The 27,278-nt window shown below is 44.9% G+C and overlaps 1 protein-coding gene across 1 annotated transcript; it reads right to left on the bottom strand.

Annotated features, from left to right (window-relative positions):
* Positions 1-481: 481 nt before the first annotated feature.
* Positions 482-27,278, bottom strand: KCNK1 (potassium two pore domain channel subfamily K member 1). The gene is made up of 3 exons (XM_063959046.1): positions 26,553-27,278; positions 8,536-8,931; positions 482-4,946 (listed from the first exon to the last, which is right to left on the bottom strand). The coding sequence occupies exons 1-3, from the start codon at positions 26,905-26,907 to the stop codon at positions 4,675-4,677; spliced, it is 1,023 nt and encodes a 340-aa protein (XP_063815116.1). The 5' UTR covers positions 26,908-27,278; the 3' UTR covers positions 482-4,674.

A 27,278-nucleotide genomic window follows, 5' to 3' on the forward strand; every position in this document is an offset into this window, starting at 1 on the left:
ATAGTATAATTTTTAATATCATTACTGTTTTACACAGTATAAGGGGGTAATCCATTAGCTCCATGAGCTATTAAATTGACTCTGATTCGTATTCAATTGCAGGCCATTTTCGCACGTTTTTAAGGCATTTTCACCAATGCCTTTTTTTGTGAAAAGGCATAGGCGAAAATCCCTTAAAATCTGTGAAAACGGCCCGCGTTTTCGCCATCGCAGGTGAGAAAACACGTGGATTCGCCGATCCACACATTTTTCGCTTCGGCAAACAAACGGCCCTGCGACTGAATAGGGTGAATCCCCATTCGCCCTAAAAAAATAAAAAGAAGAAGAAGGACTATTAAAAAACAGGAGGACACTAGTGAACTAAGAAGACACAAATTGTGTAAGGAGTACATGATTACATAATTACATAATTAAAATACAGAAAAATGTGGCTTAGCTTTAAAAACAGACACAAAAACAACATTTTATCCACACACAGATATCTCATATACATATCCAAATATGTTTAATATATTTAAATTCTAAACCGTTTCATCCTAATTGTAAATCTAATTTAATTCCCTTCAATTACATCAGTTCAACACATTGATTAGCAAGGAACAAGTGAAAACAAAAGCTAGAGAGTCATTTAATAACATTATTCAAAGGTGCAAATCTCCTCTACAGAAATATAAACCAATCAGATGCTTCTTGCAGTAGACAACTGACAATTGTTATGACATTAGCGCATATTTTGCACCTTGGTGAAAAGGTTCATAAACACTCAACTTAATTCCAAGTATATCATAATAAAAAAAATAAAAAAAAAAAAGGGAATTTCATATAAAGTTTCAATTATAAAGCAAATAAAAATATAAAAACATTGTCTATGCACAATGCCCATTTTTCATGCCTGACTTAAATCTTATTCCAGCATATGAAAGCCCTGCAACAATAAGTGCAGCGCTGGAGAACCAAGGGTTTATAAATAAAACATCACTTTGAAGGCTAGAGATGTACTAAGACTTGAAAAGTTATACGTTTCACTGTGATAAAGTACCAACCAATCAGCTCCTAACTGTAATTTTTCAAACCCAGCCTGTACCATGGGAGTTAGGAGCTGATTGTCTGGTACTTTATCACTTTAAGACTCAAGTCTCCCCCTAATACATTAATAGACATGGCAAATTTACAGGGGCTGGAAATGACTGCTGTATAGCAACATTTATCCCGATGCAGCTGGGGTCAGTTAATGGTCCACCTCAGCAAATGATGCGCACATCCATCTCTGGGAAAAATGTGATGCATGCTAGGATTTCCTACACATTTAAATGCTACAGTGAATTCTTCAATGATAAATTGTGTAATAAAACATTTTTTTTTCACCCTGTACATTCATAAACACATTTTCCTAGACTTTTATTAGTATATAGCAAAACTGCATACATGGTGCATATTAAATGAGTCTTAGGGAGCCATTGACAACTTAACGTTTAAAGTGCGAATGATTGATAAAGCAGTTTCTCCTCTGCTGAAATAACAAAAAAAAAAAAAAAAAAGGCATGTGGCACTGCACTTACCCCTAGCTTTATGCTGTATACGGATTTGTCTGACCAGCTTAGGTTTTCTTCTGCAGTGACATTCACTTGCTTAAAAGCAGTTGCCTACTTGTTGCTATATAGCTAATAAAAGCTTCCACATGCAAGCCCCCCCTAATGGGCCTCATAGGTGGCCTACATTAACCATAGTAAAAAGCTGGAAGCCATATGATCCCTTTCTAGAAGGTGGAACATGTTGTGGCAGTTCCAGACAGTAGTGCATTACATTGTAGGGTTCTCAAACTCTCCTGGCTCATTAACATAGAATATATTGTCTACATAACACCATCAAAATAATTTATTTATCATTCAAGTTTCTGAGACAAGACAGAGTGTCACAATGCATACGAATACATTACTCGTATATCCTAGAACAGTGGTTCTCAAACTCAGTCCTCAGGACCCCACACAGTGCATGTTTTGCAGGTAACCCAGCAGGTGCACAGGTGTATTAATTACTCACTGACACATTTTAAAAGGTCCACAGGTGGAGCTAATTATTTAACTTGCGATTCTGTGAGGAGACCTGCAAAACATGCACTGTGTGGGGTCTTGAGGACCGAGTTTGAGAACCTGTGGTTTAGACTATAGTGCACATTATTGTGAGGTACAATGGAAATACTTAACTAAAGTAGTCTCCAAAAGTAGGTAAATAGTCGTCACCTTTCTGCTGCATGGTAAACTTGCTTGTATAATATTTTTATAGAATATATTTTAAATCCACCCTTTTGCACAAAGATAGTTCACTTTATATTCAAGGCTTTTTTCACTTTAAATAAGTATTTGTAGTAAATGCCCTGCCTTCCCTGTAATATTACTTAGGTCGGAGGTCCTCACTACACATTGTATTTAGCAGAGTTTCAGCAATCTTCTCTTGAGAAGTCTTATTATTGCTCGGCTGTCTCCATTGAAGGAAAAGACTTGCGCTAATGCACCAGAAAACTTTTTACTTATGCCTCTCATTAATATACAGTATATTGCTAAACATACTCACATATACAATAAAATCTTTGTTCTGTCTTTAGATCTACAAAAATATTTAATTACATGCATTAAAAAATAAATTCTATTACAAAGATGCAAGGCTTCATTCACACAAGTCACTCTGTATGCCAAGCTGACACACAATGGACAATGCAGAATTTTGACTTACAAACTACAGGGTGATTCAAAAGTTGCAGTACACCCTTCTCCTTTTGTTTCAAAAACTGTGCAGAAAATGGGAGAACTGACTTTGATTCAAAATGGGGCCCATGTCTGGTACATACCCAAAAAGATAGCCCACCTCACACATACCTTACTGGGAGTAGTCAGTTTTTTCATTTCCTGCACAGTTTCTGAAATAAAGGGTTTACTGCAACTTTTGAATCACCCTGTATATCTGTCATAATCAATCTTTATATTTAAAATAATTTCCCTCTTTATCTGCAGTGTCTAAAATGGCATTTATTGAAGTATTGCATTTTAAACATTCTTCTAAGGGGTCATTTTATTAAAGTCACTGTTAAATTTGTAAGCAATAAAGGGTGGGGTATTAAACTTTAAAGGTGCAGAATTGTTCCAGATAAAATGGTCAAAACACGTGAAAACTAACATATTTAGGCCGGGATGTACTAAGAAGGCGGAATACACTCTGCCAAATATTGCATTGATACTAATCGCATATGTACTAACACATGCAACTAGTATCGTAATACATTAAAAGCTGCCCCTTGCGAAGCCTGCACCACCAGGTGAGAGGGTGTGCAGGGGTGTCCTGCACCTCCTACCCCCTGGAGGTGATGTCCGCAGGGAGTCCCGGGCTTCTCCTCCCTGTAGCTGGAAGGACAGCTGACTGTGTTGTGGAGGAGGAGGTTGGAGGTTCCGGGAGCACATCTGCAGCACACTGGTGAGGGGGGGGGGGGGGGGGGGGGAGCCAGAATGAGCGATGCTGGGCGGTGGTATGCAAAAAGAATCCCATAGACTTTTATAGGGTAACGCCAGAATAAGCTGGCGATTTCCTCCGCATCGGTAAGCAGATGGCCGGGGATTAGTACATTTGAAAATGTGGTAAACTAAAAACCATTGGGTTTTTACCTTTTTTTTCCTTTAGTACACTGCGGCCTTAATGTAGCTTCACGGTGCTTTTCATGTAATGTAGTTTCACTGTGCTATTCATGTAGTTTCACAATACAATGCATCACTAGTAGTTTGCATGAAAGCATGATAAAATGGTTGTGTCACTTTCTAAAATGTTAATGGATAGTCACCACTGACTTAACTCTTTACTGGAATCCTAATGTACTGATGCCCCCTTAGATCTAATTTGTTGCTTAACGGACGCAGCCTCTCTTTTCCTGACAGCAGAGGGGGAGGAAAGAGACCGGATTAAGAGGGGGAGAAAAAGAGCAGGAATAAAAAGAATGGAAGATAGATGGGATAGTGGGAAGAGAGAGGTATAATAGTTGGATTCCTGGCTAATGATACATAAAACAAGGTTGGCTCTTGTAAATGACTGCCCCTGTAAGACATCAACCAAACTCGCTGATGCCTGCTATTTGCAGGCTATTAAATTTACCACCAAACCTCTTATTCAATATTCATACACTTGTGAACTATCAGTTACAGAGTAATTTTTGTGCACCTGGTCATCAAGTTAAATGTCCCTGTAATTTAAACGCATATAGTGTTCAGCACACCACACCCGAGACTCAAACTCACAACCTCATATACCACTGTAAGACACTAACACAAGCTATTTGCACCTGTACTGCAAGTCTGGCTGCACTGCCGGCTCCTTTATAGTGACAGGAGCCGGGCACCTCAAGATACTGTCACACCGCAGCACCGGTTCCCAATCACTGCTGAGGAGCCGCTGTCTTGGTATCACCCTCTAGAAGGTCACCTCTGGAGAAAATCCATGAGGAAAGAATAGAGCAGGTTAGTAACATTTATCTAATAGGTGGCAATGCTGCTCCAATGGATGCAGAGTTCCTATACATATTTTCCCAAATATCAGGACTTTGATAAACAGACCCATAAGTGCAATGTTTGTGAAAGCATTTAAAACAGAGGTATACTCTAAGAAACAAAACTTTGTACTTCAAACATTTCTTTTCTACTGTTCAGTGTTTAAAGAACTTTCACTGGTGTAATTAACCACTGGTTGAAGAGACACAAAGGGTTCGCTTAGCTTCTGTTCATCTTTTAAAGATGCAGCCTGGTCTGAAATGGAAGAGAACGCCAACTCATCATGTTCAACTATGTTTTGTTGATCTTCGTCTTTGTTTTTCTTCACGTAGAAGAGTTTACGGAAAGTTTTTAATTGCTGCAGTTCACAAAATGTTTCCAGGACAACAAGCATCGCAATGAGACCAAGTATCAAGTAACCTGTTGAGAAGGAAAGTGCATATGAAAATGGTCAAGTTTTTATTTTTCAAATAAAACTTAGAATTCAAATTAAAACTGTACTTTCTATATTCTATTGCCATCTGTAAAAATGGAGCCTGAAAATACTTGCCAGTTTCACCTTCTATCAACCTGGACTACAAATACTGGGGGCATTAAAGACTGCCCCATTTGCCTGCTAGTGGCCATATAATGCTGATATTTGACAGAAATGTTGGGTTGTATCTTCTCTGTGCTCCTGGATTACAATTTTATGATAGGACAGTCCAGTGCATGGTACAATTACAGAACATTACAGTAATCGAGGCGATCACACGGAAAACATGGAATTCCATTTGATCAAATTAAAATATCTGCCAAAAGGCTGTTTCTGAATACTGTGCGGTCAATTTCTCATGTGGTGATAATATGTGGTGAAAAGCAGTCAATATTAACTCAGCTCAGAAAATGCCACATAGGGACCGATTTGAGAGAAAAACAAAAAAAGAACAAGTAACTTTGCACCTTGGTAAAGTCATGATGCACTGCAGATGAGGACAGCTTAGAAATGTGCAGATATATTTACACCCTTACATGTGTTTAGACACAAAGGGTGACCCTTTAAGAAAGGTGCGCTGGCACCGAAACAGCTGTCAGGGTTGTTTGGAGGAGTATTTCCCATGCTGCAAGAAGCTGGTGCCTGATGTAATGTATGCTGCTTTTTGTTTTGAGCACTTTATTTTGGAATATGAAACTTTTTTTGCACTTTGAATTAAAAGGATGTGCTGGTTATCTATCATTGGCTTCATTGCTATTGAAGATATATATATAATATATATTTAGTAGTTACCTTTATGGTCTGCTCAATACATTTTCTGAATATGTAGACTGGTAAATGCTCCCATCTTTATCTTATTTATATTGGAGTGGAATATATATTTTACAGAGTACTGTGCAAAAGTTTTAGGCAGGTGTGGAAAAGATGCTGCAAAGTAAGAATGCTCTAAAAAAAAAAAAAAATAGTAGTCAGTTTATTTTTATCAATTAACAAAATGCAAAGTGAATGAACAGAAGAGAGATCGAAATTAAATAAATATTTGGTGTGACTACCCTTTGCCATTCAAACTGCATCAATTATTCTAGGTACACTTGCAGTTTTTCAAGTAACTTGGCAGGGAGGTTGTTCTAAACATCTTGGACAACTAGCCACATGTCTTCTGTGGATGTAGGCTCTCACCTCCTTCTGTCCCTTCATTTAATGCCAGAAAGACTCAATGGGGTAAATTTACTAAGATGGGAGTTCTATTTAAGATGGGATGTTGCCCATAGCAACCAATCAGATTCTACTTCTCATTTATCTAGCACCTTCTAGAAGATAATACCTGGAATCTGATTGATTGGTTGCTATGGGCAACATCCCATCTTAAATAGAACTCCCATCTTAGTAAATTTACCCCAATGTTGAGAACAGGGCTCTGTGAGGGCCATTTTATCACTTTCAGGACTCCTTGCTCTTTTTTACGCTGAAGATGGTTCTTAATGGCATTGGCTGTATGTTTGGGTCATTGTCCTGCTGCAGAATAAATTCAGAGCCAATCAGTTGCCTCCCTAATGATATTGCATGATGGATAAGCATGTGTCTTTATTTCTCAGCATTTGAAGGCAAAAGGGTGGTCACACCAAATATCTGATTTGGTTTTCTCTTCTGTTCTCTCACTTTACATTTTGCTAATTGATAACAATAAACTAGCAACACTTCTAGTTTTGAAAGCATTCTTACTTTGCAGCATTTTTCCTACACCTGCCTAAAACTGTTGCACAGTACATGTACTATATATACATACACACACATATACATATATACATACATACATACATACATACATACATACTCCTCCACTGGCGGCACTCGGAAGCTTTTTCATAAAGAATGACACAAGTCGGCTGTCTGTGGGCAACGTTTCAGCGTCGTGTAGTGCTTTTAACAAGCGGAGTTGGAGATGTCATAGATAGATAGATATCTTTCTATCTATCTATCAAATAAAAACTGCGGCACTCAGGGACTTAGTTTTTTTGAGAGACAAATAGATATCTTTATATATTTATATAATACAAAGGAAATATGAAAATGTAGATCGGTAACAAATATAGTTTGTATTACAGAACATCAATACTTACTAAAACATAATACATATTACCAAATACCCTACTGAATATTTGTAGAAAACCTAATTTATATCAAATTAGGATTAAAAATGGCCTAAACAAGTCTGCAGGGTTAACATAGATGGAGAAGCTGTGACCTGTGCAATCCAGTATGGCAGGGAAGAATGTGGCCTCTTTAGTGAAAACCATCAGCTGCAAATTGTTTACTCAACAAGCAGCTCTACTGTCAGCTATTTATATAGCACTTTAGACACTGGAACCAAAACAGTTTTGTCTTTAAATCAATGAAAACACAGTAACAGGTAATGAAGACTATTTTAGCAAGTATGATGAGGTGCTATAAATGGTCAGGGACAGGAAATCTGTAGCTTTCCAAATATTGAGGAACCACAAGTCCTAGCATGCTCTGTTTACATAAAAGTAAAATATATAAAACAAGGTAAAGTGGTAGGGGGAATATGCATAATATATTCTACCCTAACAGGATGTAACTTGGGGCCTAATTCAGACCTGATCACTAGGGTGCTTTTTTTGCATCCCTGCGATCAGGTAGTTGCCGCCTACAGGGAGAGGGGGAATTTGCTGTACAGGGGTCCGATCGCATGTGCAGAGAGCCGCACAAACAGTTTGTGCAGTCTCTGCACAGCCCAGGACTTATTTAGCCGTTGCGATCGGGGCCAGAGCTAATGTCAGAAACCTTCCTTCCAAATGCCTGGATCCTCCTGCGTTTTTCCGGATAGTCCTCTAAAGCGGTCAGTTGCCACCCACAAACTGCCTCTTCCTGTCAGTCACCTTGCGATCGCCCATGCAATCGCTTTGTTTGCACCATCCCGTCGCTGCCCCCACTCCCCGTCGCTGTGGACCAACGTGCCTGCGCATTGCGGTGCGTACGCAGTTCAGACCCGATCATCCGCTGAGCGAAAACGCACAGCAGCTCAGATCTCAGCAGGTAAGTGTTGTTGGCAATAGAGACTCTGTGCAGTCATGTGGCTAGCGACAGGCTGTGTGCAATGTGATCTCCCCAATGTGCTCTTTGGGACCGATTCAGAGATGGACACAGTTAGTACAGCCGCTGTGTCTCTGTACGCAGCAGCGCTAAAATCTAAGTAACCCTTAGCTATTCACAATGTCTGGTTAAATCAGATAGCCGGGGTCAGTGAAGCTGCGCAGACATGCCCTCATTTTCTGAAATTTCTTCTCGCCACCCGCAAACTCCAGCAGCATATTAATCATACTGCGGAATTTGGGGCACTGCGAATGTCATTGCAGTCCCATATCTGTGCGGCTCCTGCCTATGTCTAAAAACACTGAGTTTACATACATCTCTGGATTAAGCCCTCTGTGCATTCCACTTAATCTGCATCTACAATAAAAAAAAAAAAAAAACTATTATATTCAAAGAACTATTCTTTACCAATATACTTACAGGTTATTGCCAGCTTGTACAGTTGGCGGAATTTCTGGTTGTACCCTTCTCCAGGAACGTAATCACCCAGGCCAATGGTACTCAGGGAAATGAAACAAAAATAAAAGGACTCCAGGAAATTCCAGTCTTCTTCCAGGACAGTAAATACAGCCGCAGGGATGAAAAAGAAGCACATAACCATAACGAATCCCAAAAGCAATGCGTGAACTACAGCGACAATGTGCTGGGGGAAGCCCCAGTGAAGGTGAATGTAGAGTACAGGCTGTCGGGTGACATAAGTGATGATCCTTTGTACTAGTGCTGTAAACAGAAGCAGCGTGAAAGGGATCCCAATGACGGAAAACACAATACAAAACACCTTGCCTCCGTCAGACAAGGGAACAGTGTGTCCATACCCTGAAATCAGATAAAATGAAATGGATTAATGGATAAATCTAATTTTACATCAAATAAATTGTAATGATTTAAAAGGCTGTAATAGCTGAGAATTTCAGTGTATTTTCTATGCAAAAAAGACAAACTGGATAGTCACGTATAGACCAAGGGGCATGGTCTACCAGAATATAGGCATGGCACATGAAGTGCGTGTATAAGAATCTGAGTGGGGTTTCCCGTGGTCAGAGGAAAGGTTAGTTTGGTCTGATTTGGCATATTAAACGTGGTTGGCAACGTCCATAGTGATTAGGGCTGCAAAAAATAGGCCTAGATAGTAAAAAGTTGGAAAGTTGATAACCTTATTAACACAGTTTAACACCACATTCTTGCCTACGTAAACTGTCTATATACTATGAACATGTGGCAAATCATGGTACAATCACCAAAATATAGAACAAAGGGGATTGGAAAGAAGACATTCAGGGGTAAGCTAGTGTGAAACCAAGTCTAAGCAGCGGTCTTAGGTTTGCCAGACACCCTTGTAGCATCAGGACCAGGATTCACTATATCAGATAGCTGTGCTGACCACTGTAATTGGATAACATGACCATAACATGCCTGGGAATCTGAACATGTGCTGCTTTTTGGAATTGTTCTCAGCAAATCTATTGTAGGAGGAGAGAAAGACTGAGGTCACACAAGTTAGTGCAGTGTGATCTGCAGTGCCACTGTTAGGTGCAGTCTTGTATGGAGAGCCACAATCTGGTGCAGGTGGAGGGAGGGGCACAAGTGGGAACACTGTGCTATGGGGAACACAGACTGGTATAGTGTGATACAGGGTCCCACAGGACCCTATGGGGCCAGGGCAACGTTCTATATAGTGGGACAGAGGCTGGTGCACTGTGTTATATAGAGGGGGCTAGAGGCTTACGCACTATGATATATAAACAGGACTAGAGGCTGTTGCACTATTCTATTTAGGTGTTCAGTACATTGTGCTATTTAGAAGGGGCTAGAGACTGTTGCACTGCCCATGGAAGCGGCTGAACAAGCCTCTGAAGAATTGCCATTTCTATCATGGGTGCAATGTGTGTGGTGCACACGGGCCCCTGGGTCCAGGGGGGCCCACACCACACACAATTTTTTTTAATACTTACCTCTCCGGGGTCCCAACATGGGCGCCGAACCCGCAAAAATCACACCCAAAATGTCCACTGTGATTGGACAGTACGAGATTTCTCTGGACCATGGCGGGCGCCATGCTTCCGGAGACCTGCACATGCGCAGTAGACTCCGGCACAATGCTGGAGCCTACGGCGCCGTGGAGAGGAGGGGGCCCACCCGGAGTCTGCACACGGACCCCCTCCTCTCTTAAAAATGCCCCTGCTCAGAAGAGTGCTACAAATGGAACACAAGTGGGTAAAGAGTACTACATAGGGGCCACAGGGTTGTGCAAGGTTCTATGGATGAGCCACAGGTGCTCTTGCTGCTGATCGGGGTAGTTATGGATATACATATCAAACGTTTATCAACTACAATAATATTAGTATTAGCAGTGATAACCGGCCAGGGAGACTTCACATGCTGAAAAGGACGAGTTTTATTTATTTTTTACATTTAAGCAAGTTTAAGAATGTAGATTGCAAAAATCAATCTAAAAATAAAATAAATGATCATTTCAACAATTTCCCCCAAGATATATTAGTTACAGGATAAATATAGTGTCACTTCCAACTTAACTCACAAGGGGCGGGATGTACTAATGTACATAGCCGCCCTGCGTCACGATGCTGATCGCATATGTACTAACATATGCGATCAGCATTGCGGAGGACAGCTCTTCCGATAAGAGCTGTCCTCCGCGATGCACAGCGGCAGCCTGACTTCCGGGATTCGGCCCCAGAAGTCAGTCTGCGCATGCGCGGGGTGACGGGGGCGGCCGCAGGGCATGCTGGGAGGGATCCGATCGGATCCCTCACAGCGCCGCGGAGAGAAGCCCATAGGCTTCTATGGACTATCGCCAGCTAAAGCTGGCGAACCCCGCCGCGGCGCTGACCTGGTGGCCGGGGGATAGTACATCAGGAAAATGCGGTAAACAGGGGGTTTACCGCATTTTCCGCTTAGTACATCCCGCTCAAGATACCAAAAACCTGAAATAAATAATTTAAACTTGAATAAGAAAAATCCACTGGATAAACAGAACAATGTTACTAAATATTAAGTGTCTTGTTACACAAAATAATCCCCTAGATTAAATATATTACAATCAACCTATCCTTTTACAACCGGTCTGACAAGTATTAGGGCTAATATAGCTGTCGGAAAAGAATGCTGGTAAACACAAAACCGTCTTTTAACAAAGCATTAGAAGCATGTACACAAAGCCTCCTAGCTGTACAGTGTATTTAATGAGCGCCATTGTATTGTACAGATTATGAAAGCAACTCATTTTCAGTTCTTGGTCCTTTTGCTTCTCCCACAGAAATCTCATTAGCTATTTCGGTCTCCAAAAATAAAAATGAATGAATGAATGAATGAATGAATGAATGAATGAATGAATGTATATATTTTACTGTTGATACTCAAATCCATCCTCCTGGATGTCCCAGCCCTTCCTAAAATTTAACGTTGGCTAGAACTCCTAGTCTGTCCCCCCCCCCCCCCCCCCCCCCAGTCCAAGGTTCCTCGATCTCCCACCCCACAATCTCAACATTAAGATCACACCCCTCTCTTTGGTTGACTACTTAAGTGTTATCATTGATTCCACGCTCTTCTACACTCTCCATATATAGGCCATCTCAGTCCTGCTGCTTCCACCTCTGTAACAACTCCATGATTTAGCCATTCCTCACCCATCTCCCTCCTTGCTTACTATGGCTCCTTTCTGACCTCCCTCAATGTTGCCTCTCCCCACTTCCATCGTATATTTTCCTCTCTATCCATACAGCGTCTGCCTCTCCTCTCTGCTTTCTCCTATACTTGCTCCCTACCTCTGAGAATCCAGCCAAACTCACTCACTATCTTTCCCCAAGTTCCTCTCCCATCCTCTCGGTCTCTGACCACCGCTTCACCTTTGCTGTAGTCACTCCCAAGGTAAATCTGACTTGCTACCAGTCTCCCAAGCTTTAAAATGTTCCCTATAAGAGCCCTTTATACTAAGGCCTACCACCCCCTTTTAATTTCTCTGTCATTCCCTCTTACTCCACAGCCTATTACTTTCCGGGTGTCCTACCTTATACAGTTGCTCGGGATCCCAGCGTCCAGCAAATTGGTGCAGAGATCCTGACCGCCGGAATGCCGGCAGCGAGGCGAACGCAATAAGTGCCCCTTGCGGGTATGGTGGTGCGCTACACTATTTATTCACCCTCCAGCAGTGTCGTGGACACCCCAAGAGGGAGAATAGTTGTTGGTATCCCGGCGGTCGGGATCCAGACAGCCCATATACAGAATGCCTCCCTTACTTTCCTAGTCCACCCACCAATTGTTTACTCCCTCATTTTAGAATGGAAGCTCTTGCTCAGGGCCCCTATTCCCTTGTTGTTCCCTTTGCACTACCTTTACCACCAGCATTTCTATGGGTCAATGTACTTAAAATAGAGAGTTATCGCACAGGGGAAAAAAAAAAAAAACCCCACTCCTGCTGCACCTGTTATCGGTGTGAAGCAGGAAGTGGCTACACTGCCACAGTTACTTAAAATATCCCTGCCAACAGTTAACAAAAACAGTCCACCTGGGCGGTGCCAGCACTCACTGTGCATTCACCTCTCTCCCGAGTCCCATCCTGTGCAGCAGAGAGAATTTTATTTATTTATTGTTATTGGCAACTGGTCAAAGTGACAGAGCTCAGTGAGGAGAAGCTATTATCGGCAGCTAGAGGTGAAGAAGCCGGCACTGGAGAGGAGACCCAACAGTAATACCCCTTTCACACCGCACAAACCATGTCGGACTGGGGAATAAAGGACCCATCGGGGAATACAGTGGTAGGGGCCCATGTTTAGGGGTGTGGTCAGCCGCTACAATGGTTTGCCTAACCATTAATGAGTGCATGGGCTGGACCCCTTGACAAATATATAAATACTGCTAGTGTGTGCATGATAATGTACCAGATAAATATTGGCAATGCACTGTAGAAAACACATCATAGTCCTGTGCATTATAATGTAACATATGTATAATTCAAGAACACAGTCTGGAACCTGCTGAGCCTAGAGGAGAAGGGCCCCCAGGCAGCGGGGCCCAGCGGTGGTTTCCCCTGTACCCATGTGGGTCAGTCCGACCCTGCGCACAAATAACCCGGTACCGACCCAGTATATTGCCGGGACGACATGGGTCGCTGTGCAGTGTGAAAGGGCTCATGGCAAATTCGTCATCACGATTATTAACAATAAAACCAGATAATTCAGGTTATGGTTGAAATGCAGCACTTACAAAAGGTTGCATTCAATGCATTGGTCATAATTCAGGATAGGTTTAGGCCAGGCTTTCCCAACCGCGGTCCTCAAGGCACACCAACAGTGCAGGTTTTAGCGATATCCAGGCTGCAGCATAGATCAGTGATTTTCAACCTTTTTTTACTCGCGGCACACCGAACAATATTTTTAAATTGCTAAGGCACACCATCAGTTCCCCCCAACTAAAAAACCCAAAAAACACACATTGGCCCTCACAGTAAAAAAAAAAAATCCACACATACATTGGCCTACACAGAAAAAACAATCATAATGCTCGCCACATAAATCCTATTGCTCGCCACATAAATCCTATTGCTCCCCACATAAATCATGTTGCTCACACATAAACCAATCACATTTCTCCCCACATAAATCCTATTGTTCCCCACAGGAGAAAAATAACAAATATTAGCCCCTTCCTGTCAGCTTTCCTCCTCCCTGTACCTCAGTGGCGGGGGTTCATAATGGAGTGCTGCAAATACTGAGCAGTGGGCGGTCATGCAGGTGTGGATGTGGGTGGGCAAGGAAAGCAGTGTATGGAGGCAGGAACTGGAAGATGTGTATGCAGGCGGGTGGGTTGGCTGGGTGGTGAGACGCGGCAGCCGTGACCTATGATATCACACCGCCGCGTCACAGCTGGAGCACAACTGATCCTCTATAAGAAGAGCCCGGGCCAACAGTTCCCTCTGAAGGTGCTAGAAGCTGCTCTGGCTCCGCGGCACACTAGTGTGCCACGGCACACTGGTTGAAAAAGCCTGGCATAGATTGTTAAATCAAAATAACTGAGCTACTAATTATGTCACCTGTGCTGAAGCCTGGATATCACCAAAACCTGCACTGTTAGTGTGCCTTGAGGACCGTGGTTGGGAAAGCCTGGTTTAGGCTGTAGGAGGGAGGGTTAGGGGAGCGCTGTGGTAAGGTAAGTACACTTACCTTGCCCCCGTCGGGATTTTAACCGTCGGGATCCTGTGGTCAGTATTCTGACCACCGGCATATCAATCCCAACCCCAAAACTACCCTTATGGTTGAAATACAGCACATTTACCAAATATCCCATGCACCTTGTTCCTTGTATCCTTATTAGAATGCATGGCAGACTTTATTCATTACAGGCCATGCAATGTACATCATTTGTTGCTGCCAGTTACAGACAGGGCAGTCTTTTCGTATGGGCTCAATTGGCACTTGCCCAAGGGGACCCTAGGCTGATAGCTGAGGGTCCCCTCTTTCCAGGGGTACCAGATTTCTGAAAATCGGCCCTGGGGAACCTGAAATATCCGACTTGAAAGCAGTGGTCCCCATCTAAGTCGGTTAATTGCTCTTCCCAGCTAGATATCTTGGGTTCTGTCGGACATAGAGTTTTTCTGAGGATATACTCCAAAAGCTGTGACTCTCCCCTTTTGGTGGACATTGGCAGCTTGTCTCTACTATGCCCACGACCAGAGATATCAGCCTTCAAGAAGCTCGTCCTAGTCCAGCTCCACGCGCCTAATATACAATTTTATATTTTCGTTGGTAGATTGCTGTGGCTCCTGAACTCTGATACCCAAGTCCCTAGTACCTCCTGAAAGTTTTTATCCCATTGAACGCTAAGAAATCTATTTTCAGGAACTATGTATTAAACACCCCCTACCACCCTGGAAGTCATGTACCATGGCCCCTTCGTTAAGCCCAATGCCCCCTTCTACAGTTTAGTGTCCTGCCTCATTTGTGCAGTAAAGAAGTAATTAGCAGAAATTACTGCTCCATGTCCTACATGCTGAGCGGAAGATTGAACACCCCCTACCGCCTGCGGGACATCAAAGCTGCCACTGATAGCACCTCCCAGCCCTACCACTGGAGGATGGGTAGGGGGCCCAGTGCATTGCTGTGCCCAGGGGCCTACACTGCCGTTAAGACGGCCCTGGTTACAGAACCTAGTAAAAGCATAAAGAATAAGTATAGACCCTGAGATATGTATGCAAATAAGAGAAGTGGTTTTGTTAGTTATTCATAGATACAAATTGCCCCACCTATGATTAACTACGGGCATAATGGATGAGGGCCGCACTGATTTTCCACCATAGAGCACAACGTAAGAGACCTTTAACAAGTGAAAGGGTCAAGATTTTCCTCCTATGCTGCAGAGGTCTATGGGGGTAATTCAGACCTGATCATAGCAGCAATTTGTTGTTAGCAGTTCGATAAAACAATGTGCACTGCAGGTGTGGCAGATATAACATGTGCAGAGAGAGTTAGCTTTGGGTGGGTTATATTGTTTCTGTGCAGGGTAAATACTGGCTGCTTTATTTTTACTCTGCAATTTCGATTTCAGTTTGAACACACCCCACCCAAATCTAACTCTCTGCACATGTTATATCTGTCTCCCCCCTCCCTGCAGTGCACATGATTTTGCCCAACTGCTAACAAATTTCTGCTACGATTTGGTCTGAATTACCCCCCTATGTGGAAGAGTGCACAGTTTGCATTGTTCTGGACTGAACAGATTGGACGTTCCCAGGGGACAGAGGCAAATATCCCAACACTACAAAACATTCAAAGACTCAGCATTATGGAAGCTTGTATGGTAAAGGTCATATACTCTGCAAAAGCAACTTGCCTGTGAGAACTGCCAATGCTAACATAAACTGCTGTACATTACAGTCGCTGGACAGGTGAATAGAAACACACAGAGCAAGAAGCATGTACTGTACAGGGAACAAAGAACTAAAAGGAACATTGATGGCATTTGATTCACAGCAGGCTTTTGGAACCCTCTGTTCATCTACCTCAGACATGGGCAACAATGTGGCAAAACAGCTGCTGGGATACTACAAGTAGCAGTATACGTTGTAGTCAGTAATTTTATAACAGCTACCTATTAGTGATTTACCATACATACAAAAATACCAGCGGTCAGGATGATGGCGTTCACATAATCGACAGCGGCATCACAACACTGAAGATCCTGACATCGGAGGGGGTAAGTAATTTTACCCTCCCCCGTCCCCTCAGGGCTAGTGGCTATGGCTAACCCTCAGAGGTGGTATCAGCTCTGGCTACGCTCGCCACACGTTCTATACCCCCCTCTATGGGTGGAAATAGTCCCTGTGGGTTGGCGTTCTGTCTTGCACCATTTTGATGGTGACCGCCGGGATCCCGAGTGCAAGTCACATGACCACATCCCGTATGGACATATGACCTCACATACTGTACCAGCAACATGATCACATTATCATATTGGAGCCCCTGCCCATATATGCGGGGGTTTTTGTTGTTTTTTTTCTATTCTTAAAACTGGGTGAACCATAATTTCTTACTGCCGTGGCAATAAGAAATTATGATTGAATTTAAAACCCAGAAAATAATAAATAAATAGGCTCCTTAGACTTTAATATACTGTAATGTGGAAAGTAAAAATGACCTTGTTAACTACAAATGACTTGGTGATGTCTCTCAAAGTAGTATATTCTGTATGGTATGTGCTGATGGTAAAGAAATTTTTTCCATAGCAGTAAACGTTTATTTTGTCTACTTTATTATTTTATTAATGCTTGGTTTGTAAAGACTAAAATATAGGGAGCGATTCAATGGTCTGCGTGCCCCCTGTCTGGCATCTATACGAGTAGATGGAGCAATTCAATTGTTCTGTTTGGGTGTCCGTTAGTATTGATGTGCACAAAAGAACTGGGTTTAGCCACGCATAGCAACTAAATCCATCTAAAGCTGTGGCTATGGCACCCAAACTACCGTTTGGGCCGAAATCATGAACTTTGCACACACTTCTCACACCTCAGGAGGCTGCGGCAAGAAATATACGCCATTCCTATAGTCTGTCTGCGATCACGTCTGCGTACTACATACTATGTTCAAATGTTTTTTAGGAAAACACTGTAGAGTAGGATTTTGTACACCGTCGCAGTCACACACAGAATATAGTCATGCTGCATATCATTTTAAACGGCATAAGCTGCTTGTGCGTTCTATGTGCATAATTTTCCAAATGAGACTCATTTTAATGGAAAAAGTTGCATAAAAAGATGCTCAGCGCTGCAGAGTCCCGCACTAGAAGGGCTGTTTAATGTGCCAGGAGGATAGATGTATGTGGACACCTCTGTACATTGCTGCGAACAGGCAGATTTATAGTTACTGCTAACCGGAACTGTATTGTATTGAGACTCCCGCAGGCTGCGTCTTTGTGCACAATCTGTGGATCAACCATGGGAGGCGTTTCCGATCCGATGCTCGTTCCCGTGAGCATCGGATCGGATCCTCCAGATTGAATGTGCTGCACATTCAAATCAGGTCCGACCTGGGGGCATGGCTGGGATCGCCCAAGATACATTGTATGCAAAAGGACAGCATACGATGTACAGTATCTTAGGCGATCCTGCCCTCCGGGAGGCTGCCGGGGTGATCACCTGCGACATGTGGTCGCATAAGTGTATGGGGCCCTTAAGGCTTCAAGTGGGGGGAAAAGAGTCATGGGGGTCGATTCAATTCGGCAATTTATGAATAGCGCCGGGAATTAGCTCCAGACGCTATTCAATTCAGCTGCTAGTTACCCGCAACTGTCGGGAATTCTTGTCTCATCCCCGGGGGATGAGAGAAAAAACCCGACAAAAGTGCTGCCTCGCGGCCGGCGCGAGGCTGATTCTGTCGGGAATCAGCCTCACGCCGGGGAGTTAAGTCGGAGAATGCCCGTTCTCCCGACAATTCAACCTGTTTAGTCGGCGAGAACGGGCCATCGCAGACTTAACTGGAGCTGAATTGAATAGCGTCGGGAGCTAATTCCCGGCGCTATTCATAAGTTGCCGAATTGAATCGACCCCATGGTTAGCAATAGGACCAGTATACTCACCAACAGTGCTCTGTTAGATGTGACACTCATGAGTATCATGCATACTTACCGACTTCTGGGCTGCTCTCTCCGGGAGAGAGCAGCCCGTCGGCTCAGCAGGGGGGGGCTGGCAGTCAGGCGACGCGCAAGGGGGGCGGGGTGGAGGCGGAATGGGGCGTGGCTTCTGGATCGCGTCATTTAAGCCACGACCCCGCTGTGTAATGCCGCGATTACCGGCATTATACAGCAGGGGGCGTGGTTGCGATGACGCGATTCAACAAGAATCGCGTCATCGCCTGCCCGGACCGCCCACTTTACTCGTTAAGTGGGCGGCGGGCAGGGGGTGACCCTCGTAAATCGGGAGACTTGCCAGCTCTTCCGGGGGGCCGGGAGGGTCACCCGTTTTTCGGGAGCCTCCCGGCCATTCCGGGAGGGTAGGCAAGTATGGTATCATGTGACACTCATATCGACAAATCATACTTAACCAGCCAAGAACTAATGATAAATGTTTTAGGACTCGTGAAATGGTGCCATCACTAGTGTTGTATTACCATTAACACTTGCAAAAATCTGGCTTCAAATATCTAATGCAGATGAATATGACACTCATGTTTCTAGCAATTTATACTCCCTGTAGACCATACTTTTACCAGAAACAGTACACTATCGCAATGTTAATAAAGCTAGTAACTGCAGTGGAGGGTAGGTCGACATCTTATTTACATGTGTTGCTAGTGACAAAACTGCCAGCAAAAATGCATGTAACATGCTAGTGTTTATGAAGTCTGTGACGTACAGAGTATAATGCATCAGGTGCACGCATTTCCATAGCAACCACCAGTTACTGACTGGGAGACAAGTCCCAGAGACTTCGTGCAGGAAACTAACTTTAGTATAGTCCCGGCTTAATGTGTTACTTCCTTATGTGTCTCAGGGTAAAGTCTGCACAAATTATCTGTTTAACATGAACCATAAAATCTTGACACATGTTTCTTATCTTGGGTGTGGAAGCACATGCGTAGGCAATACACCCAATATAAAGTGGACCTGTCAGCTGCACAAAGCAGAGGTTTCCATTTTGCCTGATTAAGGCAAATAATAAGAATTTACTCACCGGTAATTCTATTTCTCGTAGTCCGTAGTGGATGCTGGGAACTCCGTAAGGACCATGGGGAATAGACGGGCTCCGCAGGAGACTGGGCACTCTAAAGAAAAGATTAGGTACTATCTGGTGTGCACTGGCTCCTCCCTCTATGCCCCTCCTCCAGACCTCAGTTAGGGAAACTGTGCCCGGAAGAGCTGACATTACAAGGAAAGGAAATTTTGAATCCAGGGTAAGACTCATACCAGCCACACCAATCACACCGTACAACTTGTGATAACCTTACTCAGTTAACAGTATGAACAACAACTAAGCCTCACTCAACGGATGGCTCATAACAATAACCCTTAGTTAAGCAATAACTATATACACGTATTGCAGAAAGTCCGCACTTGGGACGGGCGCCCAGCATCCACTACGGACTACGAGAAATAGAATTACCGGTGAGTAAATTCTTATTTTCTCTGACGTCCTAGTGGATGCTGGGAACTCTGTAAGGACCATGGGGATTATACCAAAGCTCCCAAACCGGTGGGAGAGTGCGGATGACTCTGCAGCACCGAATGAGCAAACACAAGGTCCTCCTCAGCCAGGGTATCAAACTTGTAGAACTTTGCAAATGTGTTTGAACCCGACCAAGTAGCCGCTCGGCAAAGCTGTAAAGCCGAGACCCCTCGAGCAGCCGCCCAAGAAGAGCCCACCTTCCTTGTGGAATGGGATTTTACCGATTTTGGATGCGGCAATCCAGCCGCAGAATGAGCCTGCTGAATCGTGCTACAGATCCATCGAGCAATAGTTTGCTTTGAAGCAGGAGCACCCAGCTTGTTGGGTGCATGCAAGATAAACAGCGAGTCAGTCTTCCTGACTCCAGCCATTCTGGAAACATATTTTCAAAGCCCTGACTACGTCCAGCAACTTGGAGTCCTCCAAGTCCCGAGTAGCCGCAGGCACCACAATAGGTTGGTTCAAATGAAACGATGACACCACCTTTGGGAGAAATTGGGGACGAGTCCTCAATTCTGCCCTGTCCATATGGAAGATCAGATATGGGCTTTTACATGACAAAGCCGCCAATTCTGACACATGCCTAGCCGATGCTAAGGCCAACAGCATGACCACTTTCCACGTGAGATACTTTAGTTCCACGGTCTTAAGTGGCTCAAACCAATTAAGATCCCAGGGTGCCACTGGTGGCACAAAAGGGGGCTGAATATGCAGCACTCCCTTAACAAAATGTCTGAACCTCAGGCAGTGAAGCCAGTTCTTTTTGAAAGAAAATGGATAGGGACGAAATCTGGACCTTTATGGACCCCAATTTTAGGCCCATAGTCACCCCTGACAGTAGGAAGTGCAGGAAACGACCCAGTTGGAATTCCTCTGTAGGGGCCTTCCTGGCCTCACACCAAGCAACATATTTCCGCCATATATGGTGATAATGCTTTGCTGTCACGTCTTTCCTAGCCTTTATCAGCGTAGGAATAACTTCATCCGGAATGCCTTTTTCCGCTAGGATCCGGCGTTCAACCGCCATGCCGTCAAACGCAGCCGCGGTAAGTCTTGGAACAGACAGGGCCCTTGTTGCAGCAGGTCCTGTCGGAGAGGCAGAGGCCATGGGTCCTCTGTGCGCATTTCTTGCAGTTCCGGGTACCAAGTCCTTCTTGGCCAGTCCGGAACAATGAGTATTGTTCTTATTCCTCTCTTTCTTACAATTCTCAGTACCTTGGATATGAGAGGAAGAGGAGGAAACACATATACCGACTGGTACACCCACGGTGTCACTAGGGCGTCCACAGCTATCGCCTGAGGGTCCCTTGACCTGGCGCAATATCTTTTTAGCTTTTTGTTGAGGCGGGACGCCATCATGTCCACCTGTGGCAGTTCCCATCGGTTTGCAATCAGTTGGAAGACTTCTTGATGAAGTCCCCACTCTCCCGGGTGGAGGTCGTGTCTGTTGAGGAAGTCTGCTTCCCAGTTGTCCACTCCCGGAATGAACACTGCTGACAGTGCTTGCACGTGATTCTCCGCCCATCGAAGAATCTTTGTGGCTTCCGCCATTGCCATCCTGCTTCTTGTGCCGCCCTGGCGGTTTACATGGGCGACTGACGTAATGTTGTCTGACTGAATCAGCACTGGCCGGTTTTGAAGCAGGGGCTCTGCTTGACTCAGGGCGTTGTAAACTGCCCTTAATTCCAGTATATTTATGTGTAGAGAAGTCTCCAGACTTGACCACAGCCCTTGGAAGTTTCTTCCCTGAGTGACTGCCCCCCATCCTCGGAGGCTTGCATCCGTGGTCACCAGGACCCAGTCCTGTATGCCGAACCTGCGGCCCTCGAGAAGGTGAGCACTCTGCAGCCACCACAGAAGAGACACCCTGGCCCTTGGGAACAGGGTGATCAGCCGATGCATCTGAAGATGCGATCCGGACCACTTGTCCAACAGATCCCACTGAAAGATCCTCGCATGGAACCTGCCGAAGGGAATGGCTTCGTATGAAGCCACCATCTTTCCCAGGACTCGCGTGCAGTGATGCACCGATACCTGTTTTGGTTTCAGGAGGTCCCTGATAAGAGTCTCTGTTTTGGCAAAACGTTTATCGATCGTTATCACTTTACTGCTGAGCTCTAACCTGGCTATTCACTTCACATGTAGGATCATTAGCCCACACACATGCAGAAATAAACTGGTGATCGGAGGTAGGAGAGGAGCATGAAGGGGTCAGAAGATCCATTTCCATCAATGCTCCCAGATAGGCCAGACATGCTAACGCCATCTTTGACATGCTGAGCTTTTTTAGAGCTTGGCAAAATACTCTAGTTCGCTAACTGCGTATTCACCGCAATGCGCGCCGGATAACGAAGAACATCGCCGGTCAGTGATGGGATGGTGCGAAAAATCCGATCGCACGTGTGTTCGCAAGGTGATTGACAGGAAGAGGCCATTTGTGCGTGTTAACTGACCATTTGTTGGGAGTGTCCGGGAAAAACGCAGGCATGCCCAAGCGTTTTCAGGGAGGGTGTCCAATGTCTGATTCGGCCCCGATCAGCCTGTTCTCATCGCACTGTAGGAGTAAGTCCTGTGCTGCGCACAGACTGCACACAGTGGATCTGTGCAGCTCTGCGTACACGGGATCGCACACTTGCACAGCGAATTTACACTCCCCATGGGGGCGGCGACTATCTGAATGCAGGACAGCAAAGTTAGCAGCCCAGCGATCAGGTCTAAATCGCCCCCATAAATAGAACATATGGGAAAGTCAATATTGAATCTTGGTGTGTCCCCCCCCCCCGGGTCGCCCGTATCGGCTGTCGGGCAGCTCGGTGGCAAAGATAGAGAATATATAATCTACTTTCCATGTCAACTCTTATTAATATCTGATTCAAACAGATTCATATCTTACAAGAACAGAAGTTTCATGACATGTCTAATCACCCCCAAAATACTTTCTGTGCATTGTGACAGCTAGCTACTTTAATGTAACAGAAATGTATCAAGTGTGGAGTTTCATTCTGTTCAGAATGCAGAAACAAATCTTTAGGATGGTATCACACTGGTAACCTGAACACTAGCGGGATTAGAGCTACAAAAGCGGTCTCACCCTAACACATTCCGGTGACCAGATAAATGCTCATCCCCAGTTATATGGCTGCACGTCTCTGACCGTAAACCATCCAATGTGACTTATGGGCATATTTATAAAATAATATTTGTGGGATATCCTCCGAAAACACCTTTTCTGGGGGGTGGGGCGGGGTAACCTCAAATATTTATTATCACACCAATGTATTTAAATTGTGCGGAACCAAATGTTTCTGCATGTTATAAATATCACCGTTATGTAGGAAAGGCTTAACGGAGAAAAGTATGCAGTTATTTTCTCTTGCCAGGTCATTGCTCTCTAAGGTTCCCATTTATCAATAGGATTTTGTTCACTTACCAGTCAACCCACCTGCTCACTTACAACTGTAAGTGACTAAATCTACTATTTTCTCCTGCAGCAAGGATGGGGAACACCGGACCATTCAACAGCCGCTCCTCGGGAAGGGAAGGCACGGGCTGCCTTACCAAAGATCTTTACACAAAAAGTACACCCAAAGTGGGCGGCGCCAGAAGCAGTCATGGAAAAAAACAATAAAAAACAAACACACATGTGGAGAAAGGACCAGAAGGCTGCACAACAGACGTGTTTGCAGAAGCCTGGTTCCAGACTGCACAAGAGGTCGCCATCGGCCTAGTCTCCCAGAGTGCCTGCATTTGACACTGCACCCTGCATGTAAGATAGCGGCCACTTGTGGCAGCGCAGCGCCCGGTATCCTCTAGAAAACTGGGAATGCGCACCATCTATCAGTCCTGGTGGCCTGCACAGAGACAAGAGTGCAGGGGGGGGGAGGGGAAGGGGGGAGTGGTATGTCCTACGCTTGTCACCTCCCCCCAGCACAACTGCTGATATTCTCCTGTGACCAGTGTACTTCCATCCTGTGTAGGGGAAAACACTAGATGCAGGGCCACCTGTGTGTGCTCTTCCCAGGGGGAGGCTGATACTTAAGGTGTGTACACACAGTGAGATTTTTTTCTTACAATGTTGACTATATAGTCAAAATCGTAAGGAAAGTTACTGCAGATCGCAAGGTGAAAGTCACCTTGCGATCCCGATATGCGGTCGGTATCGCAAGCCTAGATAGGCTGTGCAGGCAAGTCAATTTTGACTCTCGTAGAAAAGATAGTCAAAATTGACACTTAGGGGTCTATTCATGAAGCAGTGAAAAGGGTGGAGAAATGAGCCAATGGAGAAGTTGTCCATAGCAACCAATCAGCATTGAAGTAACATTTATAATTTGCATATTATACAATTGTACAGAGCAGCTGATTGGTTGCCATGGGCAACTTCTCCACTCTTTACACTGCTTCATAATTAGACCCCTTAGCCAAAAACCGGACAAAGCCAGTATCGCAAGCAGTCATTATACGCTTGTGATACCAACCTAGTCCCTATCGCACAATGAGAATTGGTGCAATCCCGAATCTCACCGTGTGTTTGCACCTTTAGACCTGAGTAATGGCTGTGGCCATAAGGGACAATGCTGCACTCCTGCAACCTCAAAAAAAAAAAAAAAAAAAAAGGGAGGATAAGAGTGTGCTACTATATCCAGGCTTCCAACACTTGCTTTGTGACAGCACCTCACTAGAAAATAACACAAAAGTTACAAATAAAAACAAAAAATAAAACTACTTACACGAGAGCCTGCGTAGCAGCCTCCCAAAATGTGCCTTACTACAAGTAGCACCTAAAGAACACTGGAATTGTAGGTATGCAGGGGAGAGGAGCATAGATTTTAAAGTTACAGTAGTTTAAGGCCGTGTACACGGTGAGATTCGGATTTATCCGATTCTCACTGTGCGACGGAGGGCGGGTCGGCACTTAGCCAGTATCGCAAGCACATAATGAGTGTGCTTGCGATCCTGGTTCTGTGCGATTTTGGCTAAGTGTCAATCCTGACTATCTCTTCTATAGAGATAGTCAGGATTGACTTGCCTGCACAGAGTATTTTTTCGGCCAATGCCGACCGCGCATCGGCATCGGATCGGGATTGCAAGGTGACTGTCACCTTGCGATCTGCACTATCTTTTCTTCCGATTCTGACTATATAGTCAGAATCGGAAGAAAAGATCTTACCGTGTGTACACACCTTAAGTTACAGGCTTCAACCCAGCCTGCAATCCCATGGTCCAGGGCTTAGCTGTAAATATTTGACATCACCTGAATGTATGTAGGAGGGACTGCAGCAGATATCCAATACCTGCTGCGATCCCTCCATTCCTGCTGGCAGCAGCATACCCCATAAGTTTCTATTGAGTATGCAATGCTGACAGATTTATGAATTGACCCCCTCAGCTACGGCCATCTGAAGATCACTGCAGTCTATGCGCTACACAACACAAACCCTCCACGGCAAAGTAGTCCCGCTTCCACACTGAGTGCATCGCAGGAACGGGCTCCTTTCAGAGCCAGAGTCCCTGCGGATGCTCATTGATACATTGGCCCGGTACAAAATCATATTGCAATGTGATCTTGGTATCACATCCAGATCACACTGCAAATGCGATTAATAATAAACGGCCCCTGAGGGAAAAAAAAACACCAACTTGCATTTTCTCAAGTCCTTAAAAACCGCAATCTAAAAGTGGCGTTACATGAAGACAATACTTCTGTCAGATGATAACTGCACCAACAGCTGAATAATTTTCCCATCAGTCCCTGCAACTCCACCTCTCATTCAGCAGAGTGCCCAGTATCAAAGGGGTGTGGTACGGAAGGTAGATAGTAACTAGGTTGACCACTATTGGTCAACAGTAACTAGGTCGACAGGGTCTAGGTCAACATGAGTATGTGTTTTTGGTGTCGTTTTCTTCATAGAGTGACCGGGAACCCCAATTCGTGTACCGTGTCCCCTCGCATGGCTCGTTTCGCTACCACTTCGCTCGGCACAGATTACCGTTCCAATTGTAGTCCACGTGGATCGTTAAGTATGAAATGGTTCAAAAAAAAAAGAATTGTGAAAACCTCATGTCGACCTTTTGACCTGTCAACCTAGAACATGTCGACCTAGTTACTGTCGACCTAGAGACCGGATCCCGTATCAAAGTGCTCATAGGTGCCGTGTGTAATGCAAGTCGGAGCATGAGCAATAGAAGATAAGGCCAGACTTTTCAGCTACACTTTGTAAAGAATGCTGGTGGGAACTTCACAGGGACTACGGGTTTACATAACTGCTGTACCGGAAAGGATTTTGCAGGGAACACCAAGCAAAATTTGCAAATAATCGTGTCAATATTAGCCATAACTATTCGAGCCAATACTGCGATTATTCCTAAATAGAACCCTAGTGACAGTATTTAACAACAAGACATATCATTACCCTATTAGCACTCGCATTGCCGGGTCTCCGCCACATGAAAGTGTCAGCTCATTGCTGCCAGCAACAGAGCGGAGGATGCTGCAGAGGTCAAGGATGGGGACGTCGCTGAACCTCGCCAAACTGCCAAGTAATGTTAAATACCAATGGCATATTCTATACTAAACAAAGTCTGCCACTGGTGATAAGTACCATTATTAAATGGGGAGTCCTCAGTATCTGTTTAGTGGGGAAGATCCCACACACCTGAACCCCCACTATACAATGCCCCCTGCACACCATTCTACTTCAGGTTGGGGAACTTAGAACATGGTCAATAATTAGCGTACTGGCCCTGTCCTGCCGCCCAGCAGCGTTACCTGTGGTGGAGAGCACTGTGCTGGCGAAGAACAGAGACGAGGTGAAGTCCCAGTTCCAGTTCCCGGACGCGTTATTCAGTATGGAGACCCCATAGTTGTTGGCCTCTAGCACCCGCTCCAAGAAGTCCTCCAGCTGCCGCTCGGACAGGCACTCATGCTCACTGAGGAAGCGGCGCTTCACCTCCAGCAGGTCCCGCCGGAGCAGGTCTTCGTAGGGCAGCTCCACGGAGGAGAACACCGCCGCCCCGAGCAGCAGGTACAGGACGTAGCTGAGCATGAGGAAGGCGAAGTACCAGGCCGGCCGGTTCCTGTCCATCAGCCGCACACAGCGGCTACTCGCCATGGCCTGCAGCATGCTGCTCCCCGGGATAATGCAGCACACAGCAGCGGTCACTGAGCCCAGCAGGGACCGGTGAGGTCAGAACCAGGTGTGTCCCAGCCTGCAGCAGCCATTGCCCTGTGTCAGGGATGGGGAAGTAGTCTCAGGCTGACCTAGTATCAGTGTACAGCAGGAGATGTGGCAGGGACAGTGCTGGCTGACGTAGTCCTCCCACCACCCTCTCAGGTAACAGAGATGCAGGCAGGGGCTCAGGTTACCCTTCCAGGTTCGGTGCAGCAGAATGTGGTGTATCACCATGCATGTACAGTGTGAGTAAGCACAGCAGGGCGTGGATCACAGCTCTCTAATGCAGCAGCACTCACACACCCCATCAGCAGAGGGACAGG

The sequence above is a fragment of the Pseudophryne corroboree genome, chromosome 3, assembly GCF_028390025.1.
Source record: "Pseudophryne corroboree isolate aPseCor3 chromosome 3, aPseCor3.hap2, whole genome shotgun sequence".
Classification (NCBI taxonomy): Eukaryota; Metazoa; Chordata; class Amphibia; order Anura; family Myobatrachidae; genus Pseudophryne; species Pseudophryne corroboree.